This window comes from Perna viridis, chromosome 13 (assembly GCF_037379345.1).
Source record: "Perna viridis isolate PV_CMFRI_1.1 ecotype Kerala chromosome 13, ASM3737934v1, whole genome shotgun sequence".
Lineage (NCBI taxonomy): Eukaryota > Metazoa > Mollusca > Bivalvia > Mytilida > Mytilidae > Perna > Perna viridis.
The window spans coordinates 21,223,606-21,249,454 of NC_142457.1; the positions used below are offsets into that span (position 1 = coordinate 21,223,606).

At 31.9% G+C, this 25,849-nt stretch overlaps 1 protein-coding gene and 1 long non-coding RNA gene across 12 annotated transcripts in view; one reads left to right on the plus strand and one right to left on the minus strand.

Moving 5' to 3' along the window:
* Positions 1 to 323: 323 nt before the first annotated feature.
* Positions 324 to 25,849, minus strand: part of LOC148599979 (uncharacterized) — a 37,176-nt gene continuing 11,650 nt past the window's right edge. For 6 of the 11 annotated variants that reach the window (XM_088559691.1, XM_088559697.1, XM_088559695.1 and 3 more), the window contains one exon: positions 2,204 to 7,715. In XM_088559691.1, coding sequence (XP_088415817.1) covers positions 6,176 to 7,715 — 1,540 coding nt within the window. In that variant the 3' untranslated portion in view covers positions 2,204 to 6,175. Of the gene's footprint in view, positions 1,920 to 2,203; positions 7,716 to 8,942; positions 9,069 to 12,406; positions 12,554 to 23,130; positions 23,203 to 24,072; positions 25,442 to 25,849 lie in introns of those variants that run through there. The other 5 variants (XR_015918249.1, XM_088559690.1, XM_088559692.1 and 2 more) reach the window with 5 other exon arrangements.
* On the plus strand, positions 13,129 to 24,100 carry LOC148599980 (uncharacterized). Its single transcript, XR_015918251.1, has 3 exons — positions 13,129 to 13,311; positions 21,263 to 21,354; positions 23,973 to 24,100. It is a non-coding gene; the product is annotated as an uncharacterized LOC148599980 (long non-coding RNA).

Genomic DNA, 25,849 nt, shown 5'->3' on the forward strand with positions numbered 1-25,849 from the left:
TTTAATAAGGTCTCCAACATAGATCACCTTAGTAGGTACCATCTGGAAGGCATGATCTCTTTAGTAGATACAATCAGGAAGACATGAAACATATCATCAGATGGTAGCGATAAATTGAACACATCTTGACAAAACATCAATAAGACCACACTTTAACAGCCCTTCCATGGACACTGGAGTTAAAGCCAAGCAGGGATAACTTGGCGTCATACCATTGTGTTGGAAATGTACAAAATTAACCCCATCATGGGAATATCTTCAGAAAATGGCCAGAGACCGACCAGGACATTAAAACTAGCCCTTCAGGGCAAACAAAAAAGAGATTTTCGTAACATATGTTTTATTTTTTTTAAAACCAGCAGTCTGAATACTATTACATGACAATTTACACAAAAAGTCTCAAATTTGCTTGGATTAGAAGTAAAATTCTGGATACTTGAAACAATTCAGGAAAAATAACTCATCTCTTCTAAAGTTCAATAAAATCAGACTAATTATGGAGGACTGCAATGGCTTGATAATGTTTCACAGTAATTTTGAATTGAAAGCATATTTAATTTACACATGATCAAAATTGACATACATGTATTATTAAGTTATTGCAATAGTAACTTTAGAACTTTAAATTCTATAGCATTAAAAAAATTACAAAAAAATAAGTGGTAAATGTTGTTAAAATATTATAATAAAGTATACAAAAAAGATCAAAGAAAAAAAAAATGAAACAAAAAAAAAACAACAACAAAAAAAAAGTCCCCACTATGAAAAAAATCTTGATGATTCAAACTCATGTTTGTTCTCAGAAACAAAATTTTACTACTGATGAATGATGGACAGCATTGACATGGAAGCAAAATGGATTATCTCCCTTAGAACTACCTGTACAATGTAATACAATGTACTTTAGAATTAATATTATTGGACTGGATCTCTATTGAAACTAATAATTAAATGTAAGTTTTAAATCAGGAAAAATGCATGTCCATAACTCACAAATACGACAAAATAATTTTACTCCAGGATACTTTATTTGAAAAGATTATACTTTGATCTCTACATAAATAGATTTGTTCAGAATAATTTTTAAGAGAATGTAAGAAACAATAAATTTTTGACATAATTAGCTGCCCTTGAAATGTTCATTTTATTTGCATTTCATTAAGATTATAAATCACCTTACCAAAATTATATGCTTTTCAAGTGCACTGTGGTGTGGTGTTAAAATAAAAAACAAGTAATATTGACATAAATTTTTGCTTTTGCCTCATAACAATTTTTTCCAATTACCAATAATGTTTTTAAATTTGGAATTCTCTACAACTGAATGAATAATTACAAATGAACACTACATGTACATGTATTTTATAAGTGTTACTAACTTCACTCTTCAACATGCTGAAGTGCAAGTTCAAACAAATAATCAAGACACAATGTATAATACATGAAAAACCTTTCATAGCTTAGTTCTACATAAACGAAAGTTCTCACTAGAGAAAATAATTCCATCTTAAAAAAAGAATCCAAATAGTCTGCCTTTTATGTGATAATCCATATTGGCAGAGCACATAATTAAAGACTCCGTGAATCTGCAAAACCTCTTGAACTAGTCCATGTTGACTGTGTCCTTAAGATGAATATATATTCCACAGACTCTATTGGAATGTGTCACATCTTTGATGGACATTAAATATTAGGTTTGTCATTAATATCCATATTGATCAAGATAAAATATGTTGTATTCGCCCATTATCGGAAAATCCAAATTCACTAAATGTTTAAAACCAACTTCCAACAGGCCTTGGCCATCTACATGTAGATACACGAATATTGTTCTTAGGGTGTCAGAAGATAAATTCCAAATCATTCTACTGTTCAATGTACATGTACATGTAATTCCATATGGCTAGGCCTCATTAGTTCTAAAATAAAAACTGGGTTTATTCATCTCAGGGAAAATCCTAACTGGCCTTGTTAACAAGTCACATGATATTTCCTATTAAATTGTCAGACTTTGGTTTGGTGGAATTGAACTACAAATAATTGATGTAAACATATTTACAGGGGGTTCATGGGGTGATGGAAAATTTGTGTTACATGTATCTTCAGTCAAAATATCCAATGAGCAAATAATGACCTGAGTGCCCTTGGGGGACCCCCTTTTTTTTTAAATTTCTCAATCCAACTCTGTAAGTACATACACACGAAAATGAAAAATATATATTTACAAAAAAAATCAAAATAAAAAATAAGCAAATATTGTAAATAAATAAAAGTGCATTGTTCTAGTCATGCCATGTACATTTATATATTGATAAAAATTACATTTAAACGTAGATGATGTACTGTACACATGGTAAGTATTGAAGAAATCTCCATGTATTTACAATTAGTGAAAATAATTTCCAGTTTATTTACTTTAAGTCAAAAATATTTCAAAATTTCAAGAAAAAAAAAATGAATATACATATAACTTCACAATGATTTATAAATGTATAGTACATGAAGAAATGTATTTAAATTTTTTTTTTAAATTAAATTTGATGTGCATGTACATGTACAAGGATATCACAAGTTGTCAAAGTTGAAGGTGACATGTCTTGTAAAACAATTCAAATCCTGGATAAAATGAAAATAAAGTATAATACATGTTTTACATACTACTACTTTTACAGTTTCATTTTAATTTTTTGAAAGTATTGTTTTTATAAAGAGTCATTAAAAGGATGCATACATGTACATGTATTCATAATACTTATAACTACAATAAGTTGTAACTATTTGTTTACAGTGCCTAAAATGTTCATTGTTTTAAAGAGTCTTTTAAAAGAATATACATGTACACGTATATATGATATTCATGACAAATAACAAATAAATATTTTTTAAATCATTTGAGTATGACTAAATCAAAGACAGAAACATGAAAATGATAAATACAACTATATACATGTACTCAGTGTTCTAGGATTCCCATTTCCCGTCACCCGTGGAAAGTAATTTTTGAGGTCGGTAAAGTCGTAATTTCATACCTACTGACCCGTGGGGAAGTAATTTTTAAAGTTCGGGATTGTTGAAAATGATATTAAGCTTTCCCGTTACTCTCCGTTTATCTCTAAAATCATCCCCGTGGATTTTATTAAAGTAAAGCATCTTAAATTAGATCGTGAAGTTGACAAGTTTGTTATTTTGAATCGTTGTCTTAACGGCGCTTCTTTTAGTCATAACGGTCATTGCAGTAAAACGCTTTCGAGACTTGATTACTAAAATTGCATCGTGACGGTAAAATCGGAAAATCCGGAATTAGTTTTTTTCAAACAAGGATCGATGGGAACGATTTCTTGATTCAAAAATGTTAAAATACAAAGAAAAAAGCCTAAAATTATCATTTTAAAATCAAATAACAAAAGAATTTCAGTTGAAATGAATATAAATGAGTTTGAATTTGTGATAAATTTCTGTACAAGTTTTTATCATAGTTGAAACCAGATTTGATTTAAAATTTACATTTAATGTTTGAATGGTGGCAAATTTCAAATTTCATCTACATGCCTTTGGCTTTACAGTTAATTCATCAAAAGAAAAGGGGCCAGAAACAAAAAAACAAAAATTGGACAAGAAAGAAAGGGATAAGATTTATGACAATGAAAAAAGAAATCGTTCCTTTGTCCCATCATGGAAATCTGAATTTCCTTGGGTGCAATATGATGACACTAAACACCATATGACCTGCATTTACTGTAAAGACTATCCATTTTTAGCGGGTTACCTTCACTGTTATAAGCAAATCTGATTCTTAGAAAGGATTAGCACTTATAATATTTACCTTTAAATTTCAAATGTAGGGGAAAGTCAAACTGAAATGTGGGAAAGTGATTTTTTGTAAGCAACTTTCCCTTGGAAAGTTAAGTAGAGCAAAAAATCCTAGAACACTGGTACAAAAACAATGAAGTTAACAGATTTTCACTGATGACACACCTAGATACATGTATTTGAAAAAAACTTGATGAAGACCAAGACTTATTAATAAAGAAATATAAAATAATTTCCAAAAAAATCAATCATTTTACTAAATAAACTAATTTTGTATCATTTCTTTTAAAGATTTTTAATTAAGTTAATTACAAAATGTATTACATTTATGTAAATAAAAAAGTAAAAAATTATTAAAGATAATTAAGTCAGTAAATTAAAACATGTTTCTGAAAAACATTTCTTAGAGAAAAAAAAATAGAAAAACTTCTGATATTGTTATAAAGATTTCTGATAAATTAAATCATTATAGATTAAACATATTTTATTTACCTTTAAATCTGAATTTGTTTAATAAATTAATATTGTCTTATTCCATCAAGAGAAAAAAACACTAAATCATTATAAATGCACCATTCAAACTACATACAGTTTCGTATACATGTACATGTTATAATCTTATTAGTCATAAAAATACCAACTGGCATTGTTCCTCATATGAATCATTCATTAGATTTGAACCAATTATAAAATACAGGTATAGGTGTTAACATAATTACAGTGGCGGATCCAGGGCTTCAAGGTGTAACCCCCCCCCCCCATTGAATAATTTTTAACTTTTGCAATCTATGGACTTAATGAGCAAATAATAACCTGGCACCCCTCATTTTCATAATTTCTCTATCCACCCCTGTTAGTGCTAAATATATAAAATCAAATACACATACATGTACGTATATATTTACAACTGACTTAAAAATCAACATTTTATACATGTAGCTGTACATGTACCTACATGTGAATCAATACATTGGAGATATTTCTATTTATTATTGAAGTTGCAAGTACATGTAATCACTGTTGTGGGTAATTTAATGTCCTTAGTAGTATCTTTCAATAAAATACATGTACATGTAATTAATACAATGTATTTCAAGGAAAAAAGGCCATAAAAGTTCTGAAATAAATCAACCTTTTAAAAAAAATATGTTCATTTTAGTTAAAGCAATGAAGACTTATAAGGATATCACATGTTGCCAAAAAAAATTCTATCAAATTAAATAAATTTCATTTATTTAGAAACATGAAAATGCAAATATATACAACAAAAGGCAAACATTATTTTCAATGATGACACATCTACATTTAGATACATGTACATGTATTTGACAATCTTGATGAAGACCAACAGTGATTGATAAAAAAATATAAATTAAATTTATTTTACACTGTACTCAATATGAAATTTCTGTACTATTTGAAAGATTTTTTAATAAGTTAATAATTATCATATTTCTGTAATCTTATGGCTTTTATGCCAAGATAAAAGTAGAAAGTTCTGTCAAATATTGTAAAGATTTTTGAAAATGAAGTCCCAAAATTAAATCATGTTTCTTTTCTTTTAATCAAGTTAATTACCATATGAACAAATATGTGTTTATTTATATCTGACAATTAACAAAAAGGTGGAAATGTCTGATATTATTAAAATTACTTTAGAAAAACAAACCCTATATGTAAAAAATATTTATTTTTTTATGAGAATTTTGCAATGAACGTATTGTTTATCCGCCATACCTATTATCTCACAATTGAAGAGCTGAAATACCATTATTTTCCGTCATATTTCTGCTATTTACATTTAATGAAAGAAAAACCCGAAGTTCCGAATGAAAATGTTAAAACTGGTACCTAATATGAAACTCACCACATATAGTACTCAATTGGCAGGGAACCAGAAATATGGCGGGAAATCATGGTATTTCAGTACTTCAATTATGAGATTGTAGGGAACATTTCAAAATATCGATAGATACAAGATGGCGGATAAACAATACGCTGAGTGCAAAATTCTTGTATAAAAAATAAATATGGAAATATTTCGATCTTGGAGGTAAGAACGAGAAATATTTGTATGAAAGTTTTAGTACAGAACAACATGAATTAAATGGCAAATTTTTTAAAGGAACTTATGAGTAATTTAAAAGATAATTAAAAAAAACTGCAAACAGACCGAGGTGAATTCGAGTATACATGTAAAACAATAAAATGAATTCCAAAAATTAAATCATGTATGTTTATTTATGTCTGACAATTAAGAAAAAGGTAGAAATGTCTGATAAAAAATAAATCATGTTTTCTTACCTTGAAATTGAAATTGAATTAATCTCAATAATTTGTTTATCTCAGTGATCTCCATCAAAAGTCAATATACAGTAAATATCCTGACCACCTTCTTCACATCAACAACAGTGAGGAGATGGTTCACTTTATCATAATGTACACACCGAGGGCGATCCAACTCATCATCTCCACTGACTACAACTTCATGTTTATCTCCATCCCTTGAAATCAGTAATAAATTATTTTTCCAATAATTACACACAAAAATATTCTGGTGTTCATCCATTGATAATCCAACAGGATCTGACATTGATATTCCATAAGGCAGTGACATTGTATTGTGATCCTTGAATGTGAAGATAACTCTGAGGTCAGAATCTAAGACAGTAACTGTGTGGTTGTTGACAGGACAGGTATAACATATTCTGTTGCCATCTGTGTCTATATATGACTCACCATCAACAGTCCGGTCATCATGGAGTTTGTCTATTTTTTCTGTATCTATATTAATTTTTCGGATTCCTACCTGAGGTACACAGAAGTATAAATGTCCATCACTATGTGTAATTCCTCTGACTCGACTCTTTATCTGAAGTGTTTTAATGATTTTACTCCTGTCTACATCTATGATGGAGATTGTTTCATGGCGAGGATTAGAAACAGCAACATGGTTCTCATTGATGACTGTTACATCCTGTACTGCTCCTCTTCCTCCATTAAATCTGACTGATGATTTGTGTTGACCATTACTGTGTAGTATGTTTACTACACCATTCTCATAATCAGTCAACACCAGGAGTCCATTAGGCAGCGTACAACAACCAGTACACAAACCTTGATCTACTGTAAACTGTTGTTTAAGTGTCAGTTGTCTGGGGAATCTTGTCTTCACCTCTGCCTGACCCATGTTTGGTTTGTTTATGTCTATGGATGTTGTATTTTTTTCTTTTGATACTTTAATGTCACACAGAGTTTTTATTCCAAAAATTGTGTCGTCTGCTGTGATGTTTTCATTCATTTCTATGTCTGTATTATCCATGGCTTCTTTTTCATATAATTTGTGTAAGATTTCTTCTGATTCTTGGACTTCTCTCTCCATTTGTTTTGTTGCAATGAATGTTTCGAAATTTGATACATGGTTCTTAATGAGTTCTTCCTGTTCCAATAATTCACCAAGTTTTCTTTTATTTGATTCCAGGATTTTTGTGGTGGCTTTGATTTCATTTATATTTTCATTTACAACTGACTCTAACTCTGATAGTGTTTTGTTTTCTAGTTTCTTAATTTGATCAATAAGATTTTTTGTTTTCTTTTTCACCTCTGTTGATAGTTTTTCCTTCTTTTTCTGTAGTTTTTTCATATTTTCTTCCCTATCAATGATTGCATTCAAGACAGCTTGATGATTTGTTTTTATATTGGTCCATAAATCCTCGAAAATTGCAGATGATTTTACTTCACGGATGACATCTTCTATATCTAAAGTGTCTTTACACTTTTTATGGGACTCCAGTCGACATTTTTGACAAATAACAGAGTCATGAGACCTACAATAATATTGATATCTTTGCTTGTGTTCTTCACAATCGAGTTGAATTTTTTTGTCGATGAATGATGCCATTTTTCTGCAATATAAAGAGAAAACTATGAATTTTAATTTTAGTCCAGGAGACAATTCTCTTAAAATCAATTATATATAGCTTAGTATAATCACTTTTTGAGATTTGGCATTGGTTCTATTTTTTTGTTTTGACAGTGGTGGTCAAAGCAAAAAAATTTCTCCAGGGTCGAATCCAAAAATGGATAAGGCTTGTTAAAAAGTGTATTTTTTATTGACTTTTGAATGAGTTTAGACCTTTCATACAGGTTAAAATCAGTTACATACAGCTGTGAACTATTATTTTGTGATTTGGCACTGTGGATATTTTTTTTTCTTTTAACGGTGGTGGATTCAGCTTATTACCATTTTTTTTTATAGACTTTAGAATAAGTTTATATAAACCTTTCAACTTTCAACTACCCTGGACTTTTTATGAGCAACTCAGCCGGTGTTTCTAGAAAAGCAGAGGACACTTAACCTACTTTGTATGTATTATTTTATTTACATGTACTTCTTTTTTTTTGGGTATATATCTGTTTTCTATGTATTGTCTTTCTCACTGTATTACTTTCTTTTGATTTCTGCTAGAACCTTGGTTCCCTTGATTACTATTCATACAGTGGGTTAACCTTCATGGAGCGGAGTGGTCAAAATACTAAGCCTCTTGACCTAACTTTGCAGATACATTCATCAATCGTTTGAATTGTAGCGACAAATCTCAATATTTGACTCTTTTTTTGCTATTTGTCACTTATATTCAAACGACTGTGCGTACATGTATATTAAACCCTTGTTTTCCGTTAAAAAATCATAAGTTGTGATTACACAGGTTAAACCTACTCCAGCAATGCTGGAGTTGGCAAGCTATTTTCTGACTTTGTGCCATCCTGAGAGTTGGGGTATGGGGGAACGGAATTCCAACTTCTAAAGTTGTATAGGGGTAAGGTTAAACCTCTCTGGAATCTCAAATTTAAGTACTTGCATGTGTCATCCCTATCTAGCTGCGAAACGTAGCTCTAACTATTTTTTGGTATTTTCTTAACGTTAGATCGCAAAATCAAAAAAAAAAAAGATCAAGAGCTACGATTTCGCAGCTAACCCCTTTCGGGATCGGTGGTGGTCATAACAAAAATATATCTCCTGCACCGATTCACAAAAGGAATTACTCTCATGTCTTAATTTGGTACAACCATATATATCAAGTTTGCAAACCAACACAGTTATTGAGGGACAATATGTTTGTATGACTTACAGACATGCAACACCGTCAGGGATTTAAATTAGCGGTGGTCCTGCACCTTTCAGACAGACGCGGAGTTTCTGTTTCAATGATGACGTATGTCTGCGGGTCTCACTAATTGGCGACAAGAGGTGACAAAAAGCGACAAGAAACAACAAGTCGAATAGCGCAAAGAAATTTTTGTTTTTATTTAAACAGAGACATACAATTGTTTATTTATGTGTTTGATTTAAAGCAGAAAAAAAAAAAAGAATAGGAAAATATTGTTTTTTTAATGACCAGGAAAAGAATATTTTTTAGGTAAAAATGTGAAGATAAAGGGTTGTTTGAAATATTTCCAAAATGATAGTAGCATCAGGAAGATTTTTTTCATTAAAGAAAAATAATAAAAAAAGAAAGAGATAAATCAATAAAGTTACAGGAAAACTGACTTCAAAATATGTTATAAAGATTCAATTCTCTCATTTTTTAGAATAAGGCATATTGCTCAACTTGGTATTATTTTTGCAGTTTTCATATCTCTCTGGATAATAACCTATTTTATCATATATTTTGAACTAATTTCTTTTATAACAATGCATTTTGCTATGTTCCATTAAAGAAAAAAATCACCTTTTCTTTTAATCATACCATTGAATATTGTTTCCAAATAATTTCCTTTTTGTTATTTCACATAAAACATGTTTCCATACTTGAATTATCAATTTGAAAATATATCAAATCAAATCTAATATATATATATCTCTATATATATATATATATATATATATATATATATATATATATATATATATATAGTTTTTTTATGAATTCTAGTATCTAATTTGTTCAAACTGTTCATTTATCAAATTGAGAAAAGATGGTTTTTTTTTAAATTTGTATCAGTTGATCAGTTGACTTCCGTTTTTTTATAAATTTTCCTAAAAATAGTTAACTCATTTTCTCAATAACTATCTCATTTTTGTCCTATATTACTTTATTTTGCCTTTAAATGAAAAAAAATGTCGCTTTAATTTCTCGAATTCTTGACCTTTCTTGTCCCCACTTGACACCTCTTGTCACTAATTAACTATAAATTTCTATAGGAAACATTCTGTTATAGTTTGCCAAACAATGTGACATTGAGTCACGGTAAGATAGCTACTTGTTGCAGTTTGTGTTAAAGCTTCCTTGTTCAATCATAAAACTGAGTATCAGAAGTACCTGTAAAGTCCGAAAGGAACTCAATATAACATCAAACGAAACGAAGAGCGAAATCGAAAGAAATGAAATATTACAGAACCAATCAAACCAGATCCATTATTTTAATATAGAAATTGAAACATGCCCCAATAATCATTATAATTAATAGGATTTTAGGCTATGCCAATGATGCACTTGTGAATCGTCTACTTCCGTCAGAATATTTTAGCCATTCATAGTTCTGGTCTTACATTCTACATACATGTATATAGGTCGCTGACGCTTCGTTAAAACAATTAATTGTGTTTTGGTTTGGAAGGAAAAACTATTTGAAAATAGTATACGTTGTGAAGTGGCCCAGTTAAACGTACATAAGAATAATGAATAAGTTAACAATAGCCACATTTAAAGGTAAAAAGGGAACTACATACGAATATATTCAAGTTACCTATTCATTTTTAAACGCATTATAAACCATTTGTTGTTTAACTAGAAATGAAAACCCAGCGATATTGTAAATAGTCTTCAATTATAGAAAAGGAATGCCGAGTACTAATTGGGAAAACTGTCTTATGCAGGCCTTGAGGCAGTGGTTCCAGTCAAGAAACATTATAAAGAAAGGGATGCTATGCTTTTATTTGCCACTCATCGTCTGACCATTTTTGTTACAAAAAGGTAGCATAACCCCCAAAACCGTCCTGACATATCATCCACTGTATCATAAATATATTTTCATTAAGGTTACCGCCTAATGACAACGGAAGCTACGAGATGGCAAATAAAAATGAAACTTTGCATAGACGATGGCATATGAATTTCGATAATGCACTTTTTGGGAATTGTGTATTGGTATTATTGCTTTTTGCAATATTAATCATTCTATTTTGCTATTTTGGCCATGATTGGTGGAATTATATCACATGGGCTTGCTCCCACTATCAAATATGCAGCCCGACTCTATATATTAAGAAGTATTTGGTGGTGATACCTGTGTTTATTTATTAGGTTGTTTGCAGGGCAGTAATAAGTAATAATTATATTTGATTTTATTCGGGGGGGGGGGGGTTGGGGGGTTGAGTTAAAGCGAGTTACCCCAAAATCTGGGATCCCCGTTTTCTTGTTATATACTATTCGGACTGCATATTTGGGAGTAGGACCAAGCCCCTGTGATAGTATTATAATACTTTATCGTTTATGTTAATGTACGTGTTTCTGGACTAGGTGCCCAGAAACTAAGCGCTTTCACATGACACATAGGTGTCTATGAAACAACTTGTAGCACTTGAGCTATGAACCTTATCAACTGCGAAATGAAGATAGTTGAATGTAACACGTTTCTAAGGATATGATTTATTTCAATGATTTGTGGCGTAAGGAGGTAGAGCTGGGGTAAGGGACGCCTCTTGAAATCAGTGATATGATTGCATCATATTCGATTTCACCAAAGCATATAACGCTTTCATTTGAAACATAATGAAATCAGTCCAAGTTACTTGATGCTTACATGAGATTGACGTCAAATGCTGAATACAAACGTTATAATGATTTGTAAGAGTTATGTCATTTAACCTATGTCTGCCTCCTTAAATTTGAATTATTTAACAGACAGTTTTGACCTGGAGGTCGATAAACTGAATTTCGACCTGAAAATTTAAAAACTGGGAATGGTCAACTAGTAGTTTGTAGTTCAATTATGGGCTATATCGGAGTGTTCCATGTAAACCGATATCGAACCCGAACATTACGCAAACTGGCGCGCTACTATGATGCATTAAATTGCATTTTGGTGTGTGTGTTTTTAAATGTCCTTCATAATCAGAAAGGTGAATTTAAGAAAAATAAAACGATGAGTTTAATATTAACCATTTATAACAATAAGTTTATGTTAAGATACGTTTGAATTCGATTCTCGTACTTTCTTTTTATTCCATATTTTTGGAATACAACGAATATTTGAGGCGCTAAAACGATTGATATAAATTGATTCAGTACATGAGTATTTTGATTCTACACCATGAATCACCTCTACCATTGGCAGTATCTGAATTCTACGTAGATTGGTATTTGAATATACATGTACATGTATTAATACTTGTTATATATGGATTTAACGTGTGTACATTGTATGTGGCAGACCTCATTCTGTTCTGATATTTAAAAAAAAAGACTAGTCTTAGTCTTAAAGTTTGACCCTTGACATATTTATCAACCATTATGAAATAATAAAGTATGGACAATACAAGAAGATGGTACAATGAACTGAAGTAAAAGCTGAATGGAAACGTAAATCTTACTCTTTACTGGTCAGTATTCCCAATTAGCACGAAGTTAACTTATTTGAACGTTAGAGAGGAAAACGCCCTGTTGGTTTAGTACGGAATGTTATCTTTTCACTTCCTGGTATAACAGATTACACACTATTAGTTAGGGAAGCTCATAGGGTACACCCGATTCCTAGTTGGTTTTTTTTTTTCAAAATAAGTCAGAATAATTGGTTAAAAATCGTCTTGTCGACATTTCAAAGGTCAAAATGTTGTTTTATAAAGAAACATGTCGACTTTTATCATCATATATTTCTCGACTTTTTTCCCTAGTTCAAATGATCGAAGTGTGTGCATTATATCATGGCGGCTTGTTTTGGTCAACTTTGTAAACAACATGTTCACATGTTTTATTTCAATACACAATTACGCATGCGAAATTACGAATGTCGAACGCCCGTCAGATTGTTATTTACATCGGCTAGTTCTACATCCCATCAACAAATAATTTCCTGAAAGATAGTTTATTTGAACAAAATACATCTTACTAAGCCAATATAATATTATTTCCACAGAAAACACAATATTAATGCTACAGACGTATGCTTTTCTCACACAGGCGTATTTTAACCTGACAGGCGTATGCAGTCGTATTTAATTAGGACCGGAAATATCTGCCAATCAAAATCGAGCTACATAAAGGACTTCGTCGACATTAAAATTATATTTTTTTAAATTTTATACGTCACTTGAGAAATAATTTCTTAAAATCACTTTTTTAATTAAATCATTCAAAGAAATATTCTTTTCAAACTATTTTAGTTCAGTTTCATTTTAAATTTACGATTTTCGTCGTATCTCGAAAATGCCCGTATGTATATACGATCAACAGCGGAATGCTTGAAATCGAAGTGCAACGAGAAAACAATGATATCTTGGTAGGTATCTGTCGAAGAAGAAGCGAAGTTATATACCAAGAAGAGAAATATACAATATTACCATGATGCTTGAAGTGGAGTTTTGACGGAGGTGTCAACAAATTAAAAGCACACACGGTTACTGTACACAGTCACAGGTTAATTTATAGCACGCCCGAACTTCGTCAAGTTCATGAAGTTTTTCACAAAATCAAATTCAAATTCTAATATTGGGTAGGCATTGCCTAAACCAGCGAGCACCGTGAGCTTTACCATATATGTACCGTCTGTGCGAGACTCGTAAAAAATATTAATATAATAATAATATTCTTTATTGGCACAAACACAATTACAATAATTGGCAAAGGCCCATATAATTGATATGTAAAAGAGTAACATATATAGTAGCGGTATACATGTACATAGAATATTAATCAAATGTTATGAGAAGAGATATTTGTAATGAAATAAAATTTTTTCTGATAGAAAAAAATAATATCAAAAAAATTAGTGATAATCTTTACTAATATAGTATATGAATCACTGAATATACATTGTTTCAGTGTGTAGTAATTAATTGAATCAATATCTTTTTTTTGAGGATATTTGATAATTTGGATATAAATTGACTTCTAACTTTGGAGTATTTTTCACATTTTAGCAAAAAATGTAATTCATCTTCAACCTCCCCAGAGTTGCAAACTTTACATAATCTCTCCTTTGCAGGAATTGATAGATGACGGCCTTTTTCTATTTCCAAATTATGGCTACTGATTTTAATATTGCAAAGAGAGGATCTTTCTGATCTTTTTTGTAAAATATCAACAAAGCTTGCTCGTTTGTATCCAATGTGTATATTTCAATAAAATGTTAGTTTATTTGAATTTTGGATTTGGGAATGTTGCTCTTGCATAAATTGTTCGGTTATTTGTTGTTTTATATTTGATAAAATAGGTTTAAAGCTACATTTTTGATAGATTATGTGTGAAAAACCAAGTTTATTGATAATAGAATACATTCTCTTTGTCCAAGTGTTATTGTTTTCTGTAGCTTGAAATATTTTGAAAGCTAAAGTGTTTTCTGAGGAAAGAAGATGATTTAAAAATTTAACACAGGAAAACATAATTTTTGAGTGAAGTGGGAGTTGTCCAAGTTCAGAATGACATTCAGCATTTGTAGCTTTGCAATGTACACCAAGAATTTCCTTGATGAATTTTAAATGAAATTTTTCTACAACTGAGTTATTAAAAGTACATGTATCAATATCTATACCCCAGACTTCACTACAGTACAAAAGAATGGGGCTAATTAAAGTATCAAACAGCTTTTCTAATAGATGACATGAATGATCTAGCCCTACTGACTTTTTTACTAGCCTTTTCCATCAGCAAAGATACAGCTGAATTAAATTTACCATTATAATGTAACATGACACCAAGATAACAATATTTTGGTACTGTTTGAATGATATCATTATTGTATGTAAACTCATTAATATAAGATCTACCATTGGAATTAAATACAATAACTTTAGATTTGGACACATTAACATATAATTTCCAATTACAGCAATATTCATGAACAATATCTAAGTTAGTTTGTAAACCTTGTTTATTTTCAGATAATATAACTAAGTCATCAGCATATAAAAGACAATTTACTGATATATTCCCAATTTTTACAGGATTGCAATTATTTGACTTTAATACCTTTACAATGTCATCTAAAAAAATATTAAATAATAAAGGACTCAAAACATCACCTTGTTTGACACCACACTCTGATTTGAATGCGGAACTTAGTTCATTCGAAAATTTGATTCTATTTGTAGTATTATGATACATAGAAAATATTATTTGAAATAGTTTTGGAGGAACATTTGCTGACGCAAGTTTGTGAAAAAGATCAACCCGCCAAATGGTATCAAAAGCCTTACGTAGGTCAATAAAAGCAGCAAAAACTTTTCTTTTCTTATTTTTATAGTGGTCAATAATGGATTTGATTGAAAATAGATGGTCAGCAGTTCTACTGTTTTCTCTGAAACCAATTTGGTTTTCACTTAGGAGAGATTTGCTGTTTGTAAATTCCAGCATAAATTATTCTACTAAACAGTTTTCCTAAATTAAAAGTTATAGAAATTCTCCTATAATTACAGGGGTCTGTCTTATTACCTGATTTATGAAGAAGAACCAAAAAGCTCTCATTCCATAGAAGTTATAGAAATTCTCCTATAATTACAGGGGTCAGTCTTATTACCTGATTTATGTAGAAGAACCAAAAAGCTCTCATTCCATAGTAGTTATAGAAATTCCCCTATAATTACAGGGGTCCGTCTTATTACCTGATTTATGAAGAAGAACCAAAAAGCTCTCATTCCATAGTAGTTATAGAAATTCCCCTATAATTACAGGGGTCAGTCTTATTACCTGATTTATGTAGAAGAACCAAAAAGCTCTCATTCCATAGTAGTTATAGAAATTCCCCTATAATTACAGGGGTCAGTCTTATTACCTGATTTATGTAGAAGAACCAAAAAGCTCTCATTCCATAGTAGTTATAGAAATTCCCCTATAATTACAGGGGTCAGTCTTATTACCTGATTTATGTAGAAGAATCAAAAAGCTCTCATTCCATAGTAGTTATAGAAATTCCCCTATAATTACAGGGGTCCGTCTTATTACCTGATTTATGTAGAAGAACCAAAAAGCTCTCATTCCATAGTAGTTATAGAAATTCCCCTATAATTACAGGGGTCCGTCTTATTACCTGATTTATGTAGAAGAACCAAAAAGCTCTCATTCCATAGTAGTTATAGAAATTCCCCTATAATTACAGGGGTCCGTCTTATTAATTACCTGATTTATGTAGAAGAACCAAAAAGCTCTCATTCCATAGTAGTTATAGAAATTCCCCTGTCATTACAGGGGTCAGTCTTATTAATTACCTGATTTATGTAGAAGAACCAAAAAGCTCTCATTCCATAGTAGTTATAGAAATTCCCCTGTCATTACAGGGGTCAGTCTTATTACCTGATTTATGTAGAAGAACCAAAAAGCTCTCATTCCATAGTAGTTATAGAAATTCCCCTGTCATTACAGGGGTCAGTCTTATTACCTGATTTATGTAGAAGAACCAAAAAGCTCTCATTCCATAGTAGTTATAGAAATTCCCCTGTCATTACAGGGGTCAGTCTTATTACCTGATTTATGTAGAAGAACCAAAAAGCTCTCATTCCATAGTAGTTATAGAAATTCCCCTATAATTACAGGGGTCAGTCTTATTACCTGATTTATGTAGAAGAACCAAAAAGCTCTCATTCCATAGTAGTTATAGAAATTCCCCTATAATTACAGGGGTCAGTCTTATTACCTGATTTATGTAGAAGAACCAAAAAGCTCTCATTCCATAGTAGTTATAGAAATTCCCCTATAATTACAGGGGTCAGTCTTATTACCTGATTTATGTAGAAGAACCAAAAAGCTCTCATTCCATAGTAGTTATAGAAATTCCCCTATAATTACAGGGGTCCGTCTTATTACCTGATTTATGTAGAAGAACCAAAAAGCTCTCATTCCATAGTAGTTATAGAAATTCCCCTATAATTACAGGGGTCAGTCTTATTACCTGATTTATGTAGAAGAACCAAAAAGCTCTCATTCCATAGTAGTTATAGAAATTCCCCTATAATTACAGGGGTCCGTCTTATTACCTGATTTATGTAGAAGAACCAAAAAGCTCTCATTCCATAGTAGTTATAGAAATTCCCCTATAATTACAGGGGTCAGTCTTATTAATTACTTGATTTATGTAGAAGAACCAAAAAGCTCTCATTCCATAGTAGTTATAGAAATTCCCCTATAATTACAGGGGTCAGTCTTATTACCTGATTTATGTAGAAGAACCGAAAAGCTCTCATTCCATAGTAGTTATAGAAATTCCCCTATAATTACAGGGGTCAGTCTTATTACCTGATTTATGTAGAAGAACCAAAAAGCTCTCATTCCATAGTAGTTATAGAAATTCCCCTGTCATTACAGGGGTCAGTCTTATTACCTGATTTATGTAGAAGAACCAAAAAGCTCTCATTCCATAGTAGTTATAGAAATTCCCCTATAATTACAGGGGTCAGTCTTATTACCTGATTTATGTAGAAGAACCAAAAAGCTCTCATTCCATAGTAGTTATAGAAATTCCCCTGTCATTACAGGGGTCAGTCTTATTACCTGATTTATGTAGAAGAACCAAAAAGCTCTCATTCCATAGTAGTTATAGAAATTCCCCTATAATTACAGGGGTCAGTCTTATTACCTGATTTATGTAGAAGAACCAAAAAGCTCTCATTCCATAGTAGTTATAGAAATTCCCCTATAATTACAGGGGTCAGTCTTATTACCTGATTTATGTAGAAGAACCAAAAAGCTCTCATTCCATAGTTTAGGAAATGTTCCTTTGAGGAAAATAAAGTTATATAATTTTTCAAGAGGTTTGAGAATAGTATTCCCACTATATTTTACATTTTGTTAGAGATCATATCTGTGGAAGTACTTTTTCCAAGTTTCAATAGTTTAATAGCCTTAGCTATTTCCTCTACAGTTATCTTGAACATTATCAAATATATTTTGAGCTGGCCCTTCATTAATATTTTTCATAGCTTGTTCAAATTTTTGGTTTATGTTATCATGAAAAGCTGAATTATTATTATCAGTTTTATTTAAGTTTTTGAAGAAATTTACAAATTCTTCTTTTGGTAAAGTATCATCGGAATCATGATTCAAGTTCAACCGATCTAGTTTATTTACTAGGTTCCAGAATGATTTTGGATCATTATCAATGCTATTATTCATTTCAGCATATAATTTCTGTTTATATTGTTTTTCTTCATATTTACAAATCCTTCTATATTTTGACTTATAAGTATAATACGTTTTCCTGTAATGTCCATTACTAGGATTTTTGTTAACAAGTTTCTCATAACATTTAACCACCTTCTTTAAATCTGCACATGATTGTGCATACCAAGGTTGTCTAGTAGGTTTTGTACCTTTTTTTCTTTCTGTTGGGTGACTGGTTGACATATTTAGCAGATTGCTTAGCACATTCTATTAATATAGAATTGAAAGAGTTAGTGATTTGGTCACAATCTTCTAATTCAGAACTCATATAATCCACAAATTTACCTTTAAATTCATTATTATTGATTTTTTCATTAAATAAGCATTTAGCTTCCTTAGACCATATAAATTTACCAGGGAGGGCATCTAATTGAACAGTTCACTGTGACAGATAATCTATAAAAAATGTACAACTAATTGGGCGATGATCAGAAAATGGTACCAGATCAAAAATGTCTAGATATCCAACAGAACTTAATAGATCTTGTGACACTAAAGTGCAATCCACTAGACTGCAACCATTATATGTGATGCAAGTAAATTCACCCTTTAAATCTCCAATTGTTCTCCCATTTAAAATTCTCATTCTGGTTTCTTTACAAAAATTGAGCAACAAATTGCCACTATTATTAGTGTGTTTGTGATCAAGATTATTTCTTGACGTTAGAATATCAACTTTGTGATTCCAATCATGTCTATTTACAAATTCAGAATCATTATCGAATACAATATAATCTGGTTTTGTGTTAGTATAGGCATTGAAATCGCCTTGAATTATAACATCACCAAGTCTACAATATTTTTCAACATCTGACAAAAGAACAGAATAAATTGACTCAATATCATTTACTTTACCATTGGAATATTCAGGTGATATATATACAACTCCCAAAAAGATATCTTTCTTGGTCTTAAAAAATAAATGATCTAATTTTATCCATACAATATCAGCATGGCTGTTTTTCATGGGTTTCATACCCATTTTAACTTCTGGTTTGACAAAAATACTTATTCCCCCAGAATGACGCCTTGATTTTTTGTGTTTTTTTTCTACTGCTTGAATGGACATTTTCAAAATTTGCGATATTAATATCATTAGTTTCACCTGTCCAAGTTTCCACAAAGCTAATAATACTAAATTTATCAATTATGTTTTTGAACTGTGGGTCATTCACCTTATTTTCTGTCAGACCCTGTATATTCCACATGCCAAAACTCAAAAGGTTCTTTTGCCTATTATTTGTAATCCTGTTCATAATTTCAATTGAATAGAATGTTTGGTAAGATATTATGATATAAAAGACAATTGATGAAACTTCTTCTTTTTTTTTTTTCCTTAAAGTGGGAGGGGGTAGTGATTCCCCCCACCCAAAAATACCATTTCAGGTATTGTAGAGAAAACAAAGATAAGATTTATATATATGCTATATTATCCTGTTTAGGCTTTTTTGAGTGAGTGAAATGGAGGGGGAAAAAAGTGGGGTGAAAGAGAATCATTATCTGGGATTCAAAATATGGTCTTGAAAATACTTAATGTATGTTTTTATAATCTACTATACATAGCCAAAAAGAAAAGAAAAGAGCGAGAGAAGAAAAAAAAATATAATATGGACCGTAAAATCTTGAAGATATTATAACATACTAATACATAAGTAAGTATATTGTGGCAGTTCTTGTGCTGCAAATTTACATTCACCTATAACATATGTAAATAAATGAAACAATGATGTTAAACAAAATAAAACAATGCTTTGCCTCTAAATTGTATCTAGAAGTTTGAGGTCATATTTAGAGGTTGCGGGGGTCTAAATGGCTGTGCACCCCAATGATTCATCCATGGCGGTAAGAACCATGGCATGTTCATTGGCATTTGGGGGCTGCATGTTCATTGGCATTTGAGGTGGCATGTTCATTGGCATTTGGGACGGCATGTTCGTTGGGCTCATTTGTGGGCCATTAAACAGAGGGCGAGGGCGTTTTACTGATCGTGGCCCTGTATTACCAAGGGCTGTCTTAAGATGTACTACCATTGCCGGGAGTCCCTTGTGACAATTGAGATGAATGTCATCATAAAAGATATTACAATGATGGGTGGGGGTCGACCCAGATGAAATTTTTTCCTGTGCAAGTTCAGTATTTTTATTAACATTTAAGCAGCGAGCAAAATCAATGTCTCTGTTTTAAAAAAACTGTCTTGTTAATATATGGGGGATTTTTGTTCAATAAAAGAATAACTTTAACATCCCCCCCCCCCCCCACAAAAAAAAAAAAAAAATCCAACCCCATACTCTCACTCTCAAAATGGTCAATAACTGTACAGCACTTTGCAATACTTTACATTTTTTATCCCTTAAGGGCATCTCTAGCAACATCAATTTTAGTTTCAATCTGTACGGATGCCGGAAATATTAGTTCTCCACGGATGGTGGGAATATTTTACATTTGATATAAACAAAGTTCAGATGACAGCTGCAAATTCCAAACAAGAAAATTATTGCCTTTCCTATCTTAGAAAAGCTATGCTGCGATTTTGATAATATAATCGGAATTATATTTTTTCCGAGGCGGGTTAGGTTCTTGACAACAACAACAGCGGAACAGCGGAGATACACGAAGTTTTTATAAACATAGCATTCACTTCTTTAAATAATTAAAAAAAATTAGAAAAATAACTTGAAAACTATCAGAAAAGATGAATTTATTTCTACTGAAACGTAATCTTAACCCATATTTTCTTATTTGTTTGATTGAAGGAAATGACGTATTTTCGCCGTAAGGACAGTCACTTTTTGTTACTTCCGGGACATGACTTTTTTCGTTAGTGTATTGGGGAACCTTAAGAATTTAAAAATTTAGAAAGTACATGTAATAACCGTAGAGCTCACGGCGCTCGCTAATAATTTATTATTATGGACAAATGCATTTTGGCTTCAGAAATATTAAATTGGTGATTTGTAATTTAAGTAACGTAAATTTCTCGACAAATTCTCCATGTCAATCAAATACTGAATGGCAGTTTCTCAGTATTTCATTACATACTGAAAACCAACAATTTAATTTCATACAGTCATTCTTATTAGGGTATGGGTTGCAGTATACAGAAATGGTGATTCTTTTACTTGTAAACATTGAGGTTTTAAGAGTATAATTGTACCAACAAAGATAATCAATGGTGAGTTGCAGACTGTTATTGTCCAGTCTGCAAAATTAATTAGATAACTTAAGAATATCTTCTATGACATCGCATTTGAAATGATGAAACTTAAGAAAATTTGTAGCCACGTGCACTTGGCCATCATTGTGTTTACTTTTGACCAGATGATGAGGGTTTTGATTGGCTCAATGATATATTTACATTTGATTGACAACTCCCATTAGGATATATTGTTAACATGAAAAATAGACAAAAAGTGGCGAAAGTTAAATCTGGTGGCATATTGTTGGGATATAAGATAGAATATGAAGATTGTAATGAATGCTTTGACACTGCTTGTAAATATGTTTTATGGTTTAGAGTAAAGGGTGCACTATGCAGTTACATTAAGGTGCACTGTTTCGCACACCAAGTTACCACAGTCTAATTTTGTAAAACTTAAAATTGAAAGTTGAAATTTGGTAGTTAAGCATTTATACATAGACAGATGTAATATATGTTATGGTAAAAAGGTGTAATTTAAAGGAAGAATGGTATCCGGAACGTTTCAGTCCCCTGCCGTATTAGGTTCTCTCCTCAGCATCAGATGGCTGATTTTCAAAATACCTTATTTCGCACGAACTTTTGGGACTAAAATTGTGAGAGAATGAATCAAAAAGGGTCTTATTATTTTTACCCTTTCTTCCACCTACTTCATGCATGCTTTCATCCTGTGGTAGTGTCTAAGTTTCTGATATTTTATAAAACATAGTAATTGGCTGTTAGTTTTGGAAAGGCACCCCTGATTTGTACTTAAACTCAGTAACATTTTTTTTCGGTATGTTACAATGGCTACTGGATTTCATAAGAATAATCACTAAATTACTTATAAATGACTTGAACCTCCACACACCAAGGACTTATACACTTTTTTATGACAAAACACTAGAAATTTATGTGTGGGCTGTCTCAAAACAGCTTTATTTCAACAAAATGAGACCAAATTTTCAGAAATGACCTAACTGTATTGTACTACGAAATGCAAAACTCGTAAATAAAGATAGCGATGCAGTTTTTGGTATCCTGTATATTCCTCCGCAATATAGAAGGTATACTTCCGTTGATGCAAATTGTCAAATAGAACATGAATATTTGACTCTCTCTTACAGGTATAAGTATATCTCTTTATTAGGGATTTCCATGCAAAAATCTCAGATGAATTAGACTATTTCAAATTTGATGATAAGGATCCGTTGAATACGTAAATGGTAACTTGCTTCTTTAGACGAGCTTAATATCCCCAGAGAAAGGATTAAAGTGATAAAGACAAAAACAGATTTGGTCTACAGTTACTTGATTTTTGTAAATCTAACAACATGTTTATACTTAAAGGAGAGTAAATGGTGACCAACAGGATAAATTTACTTGTAAAAACGCGAGCGTTGTTGACTATTAAATCAGTTCTGTTGATTTTTTGAGTAGTTTTCTTAGTTTCAAAGTTTTAGAGTTCTCGAAACTATATTCAGATGTCCATTGTCCTTTGAGTATTTCCATGAGTATGTATAATAGTGAGAAAGACAAGGTAGCGAAAGTTACAAATGTACAAGATCTGTCACACGAAACATAGAAAGCTTAGAAATGGAATGAAAATAAATTATTGTATATGTAATATAGATCAGGCTAAGCTGAATGAAATCGCTTAAATTTTAGAATTACCAAGAGAAAACATTAACTCGAATATTTTAAACGATCTTGTAAGAAAGATATGTGATATATTCATTAGCAGTGCGAAGCACACTTTAGGAACTTATATACCTCGGCATTCTAACAAGGCAAACCATAGGTGTACCGTGAATGATAAGCCTTGGTTTAATATAGACTGCAAATCTGCAAGAATAAATTATAGAAAATTTTAGAAAGTCAAGATCACTGGCACACAAGAAACAGTTAAGAAATGCCGAAAGGTTATATAAGAAGACTCTTGATACCTGTGAGAAGCAATATAGAGATGACATGGCCAAAAAACTTGAGCGAATGAGATCACAAAATCCTCAGGAATATCGGAAAGAACTTAATCAGGGAAGGAATATGAAACAACCAAATATCAGTATTGAGTCCCTCAATGAATATTTCAAAGATTTAAATAGTGATCACTCTAAAAATAATGAGGATTCCACTCCCTTGTTTGCAAATGATTAAAATTCAGTAGAATAAAAACTGAACAAGTTTGGCAGCTGATGCAGTTTTAATCTTCTGAGAATAGGGAAACATGAGTCTTTTGAGATACCTTTGATCCACAAAATAGTTTGTTAACTCTTGCTTTAAGCATAGATTTTACTGCAGTACGTTTTTGCCAATGCAATTAAATTCTTATCTTGTTTCGTTCTTACCATACACATAGCAGATTGCTACATGTATATCAAGGTCAAGTTATAAAGGTAACTCGATATGCAATATATGCAGGCAGAAACCTACCGCGACGAGCTCAATAGAAGTCGCGCTCTTGTTTAGCCGAGGCGGAAAAGTGAATCATGTTGTTTATTGCCGGTGTTAATGATCTTAAAAGGTCATCATTTTCAATTTAGATTATGAATATAATGATTAAACTAGAGGAAAATCAGTATGGTTATTGTTAATTCGCTTTTGTATCGTTTCAGATCTCCATCATTTCTGATGTCAGTATAAAGATATGAGAAAACAGTGTTATATTCATTTATGATGGAGATATCTTACTACCACGCCTGAGGACTTACTTACAGAACAATTTCAGCTATAAACATGCCTGCAGTTCATTGCCCGGTACCAGATTGCGAGTATGAGACAGCCGATCTCGACGCCGTTGTCATTGCAGCTTTACTCAATGCTCACGCATTAGTACACTCCGCAAACGCTGGCGGCAACATATCAGCAAAAGTTGAAAAGGTCAAAACACCAACTGTTTCTGCAGCGGGTTCTAGTGAAGATTGGACTTATTTCCCTTCTCGGTGGAAAAACTATGTTGAAGCCACTAAAGTACAAAGCAAAGACTTCGTCATTCAAGCTTCTTGAGTGTTGTGATGAATCTTTGCGTCGAGAACTCACAAGAACTGCTGGTGGTTCACTTGTTGATAAACCTGAACAAGACGTCCTTACAGCCACGCGCACACTAGCAGTGAGAGAAGAAAATACAATGGTTGCACGTGTAGCTGTCCATGGCATGACTCAGGATCACGATGAGACAGTTTGATCATTTGGTGCAATACTTCGAGGTCAGGCGGGGATATGTAAATTCACAATGACATGCCCAGGATGTGATCGTGATGTTGACCACACTGAAGCCATTTTACGAGACGTACTAACTCGTGGACTAAGTGACACAGACATACAATTAAATCTCTTGGGAGGATAAAGACCAGGATACGAGTCTTTAAATTTGTCCAAGCAAAGGAATCTGGCAAACGTTCAGCATCACGTCTTCTTGACACTCAGGGAGCAGAAGCCTCGAACATATCGCAGGAGGAAAATTGGTAATATGACCAAGGATACCAAAAAAGCTGAAAATAAGGTCACAAAGACATAACATAGTGAGGAAAGTGAAAGTGCAGTATTTGTTTTACTGTGTGCCGCAACCGTTTCACAACAAGGAAAGAAGGTAATACACCTTGACGATCACCTATATTCCCAAATGTCAGATACATGGGGAAAAAGTCATTCACAACCACAAACATTCATCAATATCACTGTTAAAGTCATTGAGGATGATTATAACCAGCTAGGATTTAACGTCGTAACCTCTCAACAGAGAAACGTCGTCATCCCTGCAATGGCAGACACGGGCTGTCATGCTGGAATCAAAGTGCTTCACAAATTTGGACTGAAACAAACCGACCTCATTCCGGTGAATATAAAAATGCACGCAGCTAATTATAAAGGAATTATGATTCTTGGAGCGATTATAGTGCGATTATCCGAAAAGGATCGTGAAAATCTAGAACGTGAAACTCGACAAATTGTATACATTACTGACAGCTCCTTGTGATAAGTTCAGTTTACAAGACTGAATGTGTGGATCAGAATGAATTTATTCAAATATTTCAAAACTCTAAACATCAATGCTTGATACAGGTAAATGAACTATGTTTTCGGCTTATGATATAATTACAGAAATTGGAGCACGGAATTTACACCTGGTCCATGCTTCCAGTTTTTAGTGGAGTCCGAGTTGCTCATTTACTTTTGTTACTTTGTATGTATGATTTTAATTACTTTATGTTCTTTGTTGTGTATGTCTGTTTTCCATATCTGGTCTTTGTGTCTGGATTACATTCTTTTGATTACCGGTATAACCTTGGTTCCCTTAATTACTCTGAAGCAAGAGTCAATTAGAAAATGAAAACAAAAACAAAAACAAAAAAAACAAAAACAAAAACAAAAAAATGCACCAGGTATGTCTTCGATCAACAGTAGTGACAACTTGTTTCGTCTATTATAAGATAACAATCAAACCAAAATTTGTAAACACGACGTTCGCAAAACAAACCGTGAAGGGGGTTAC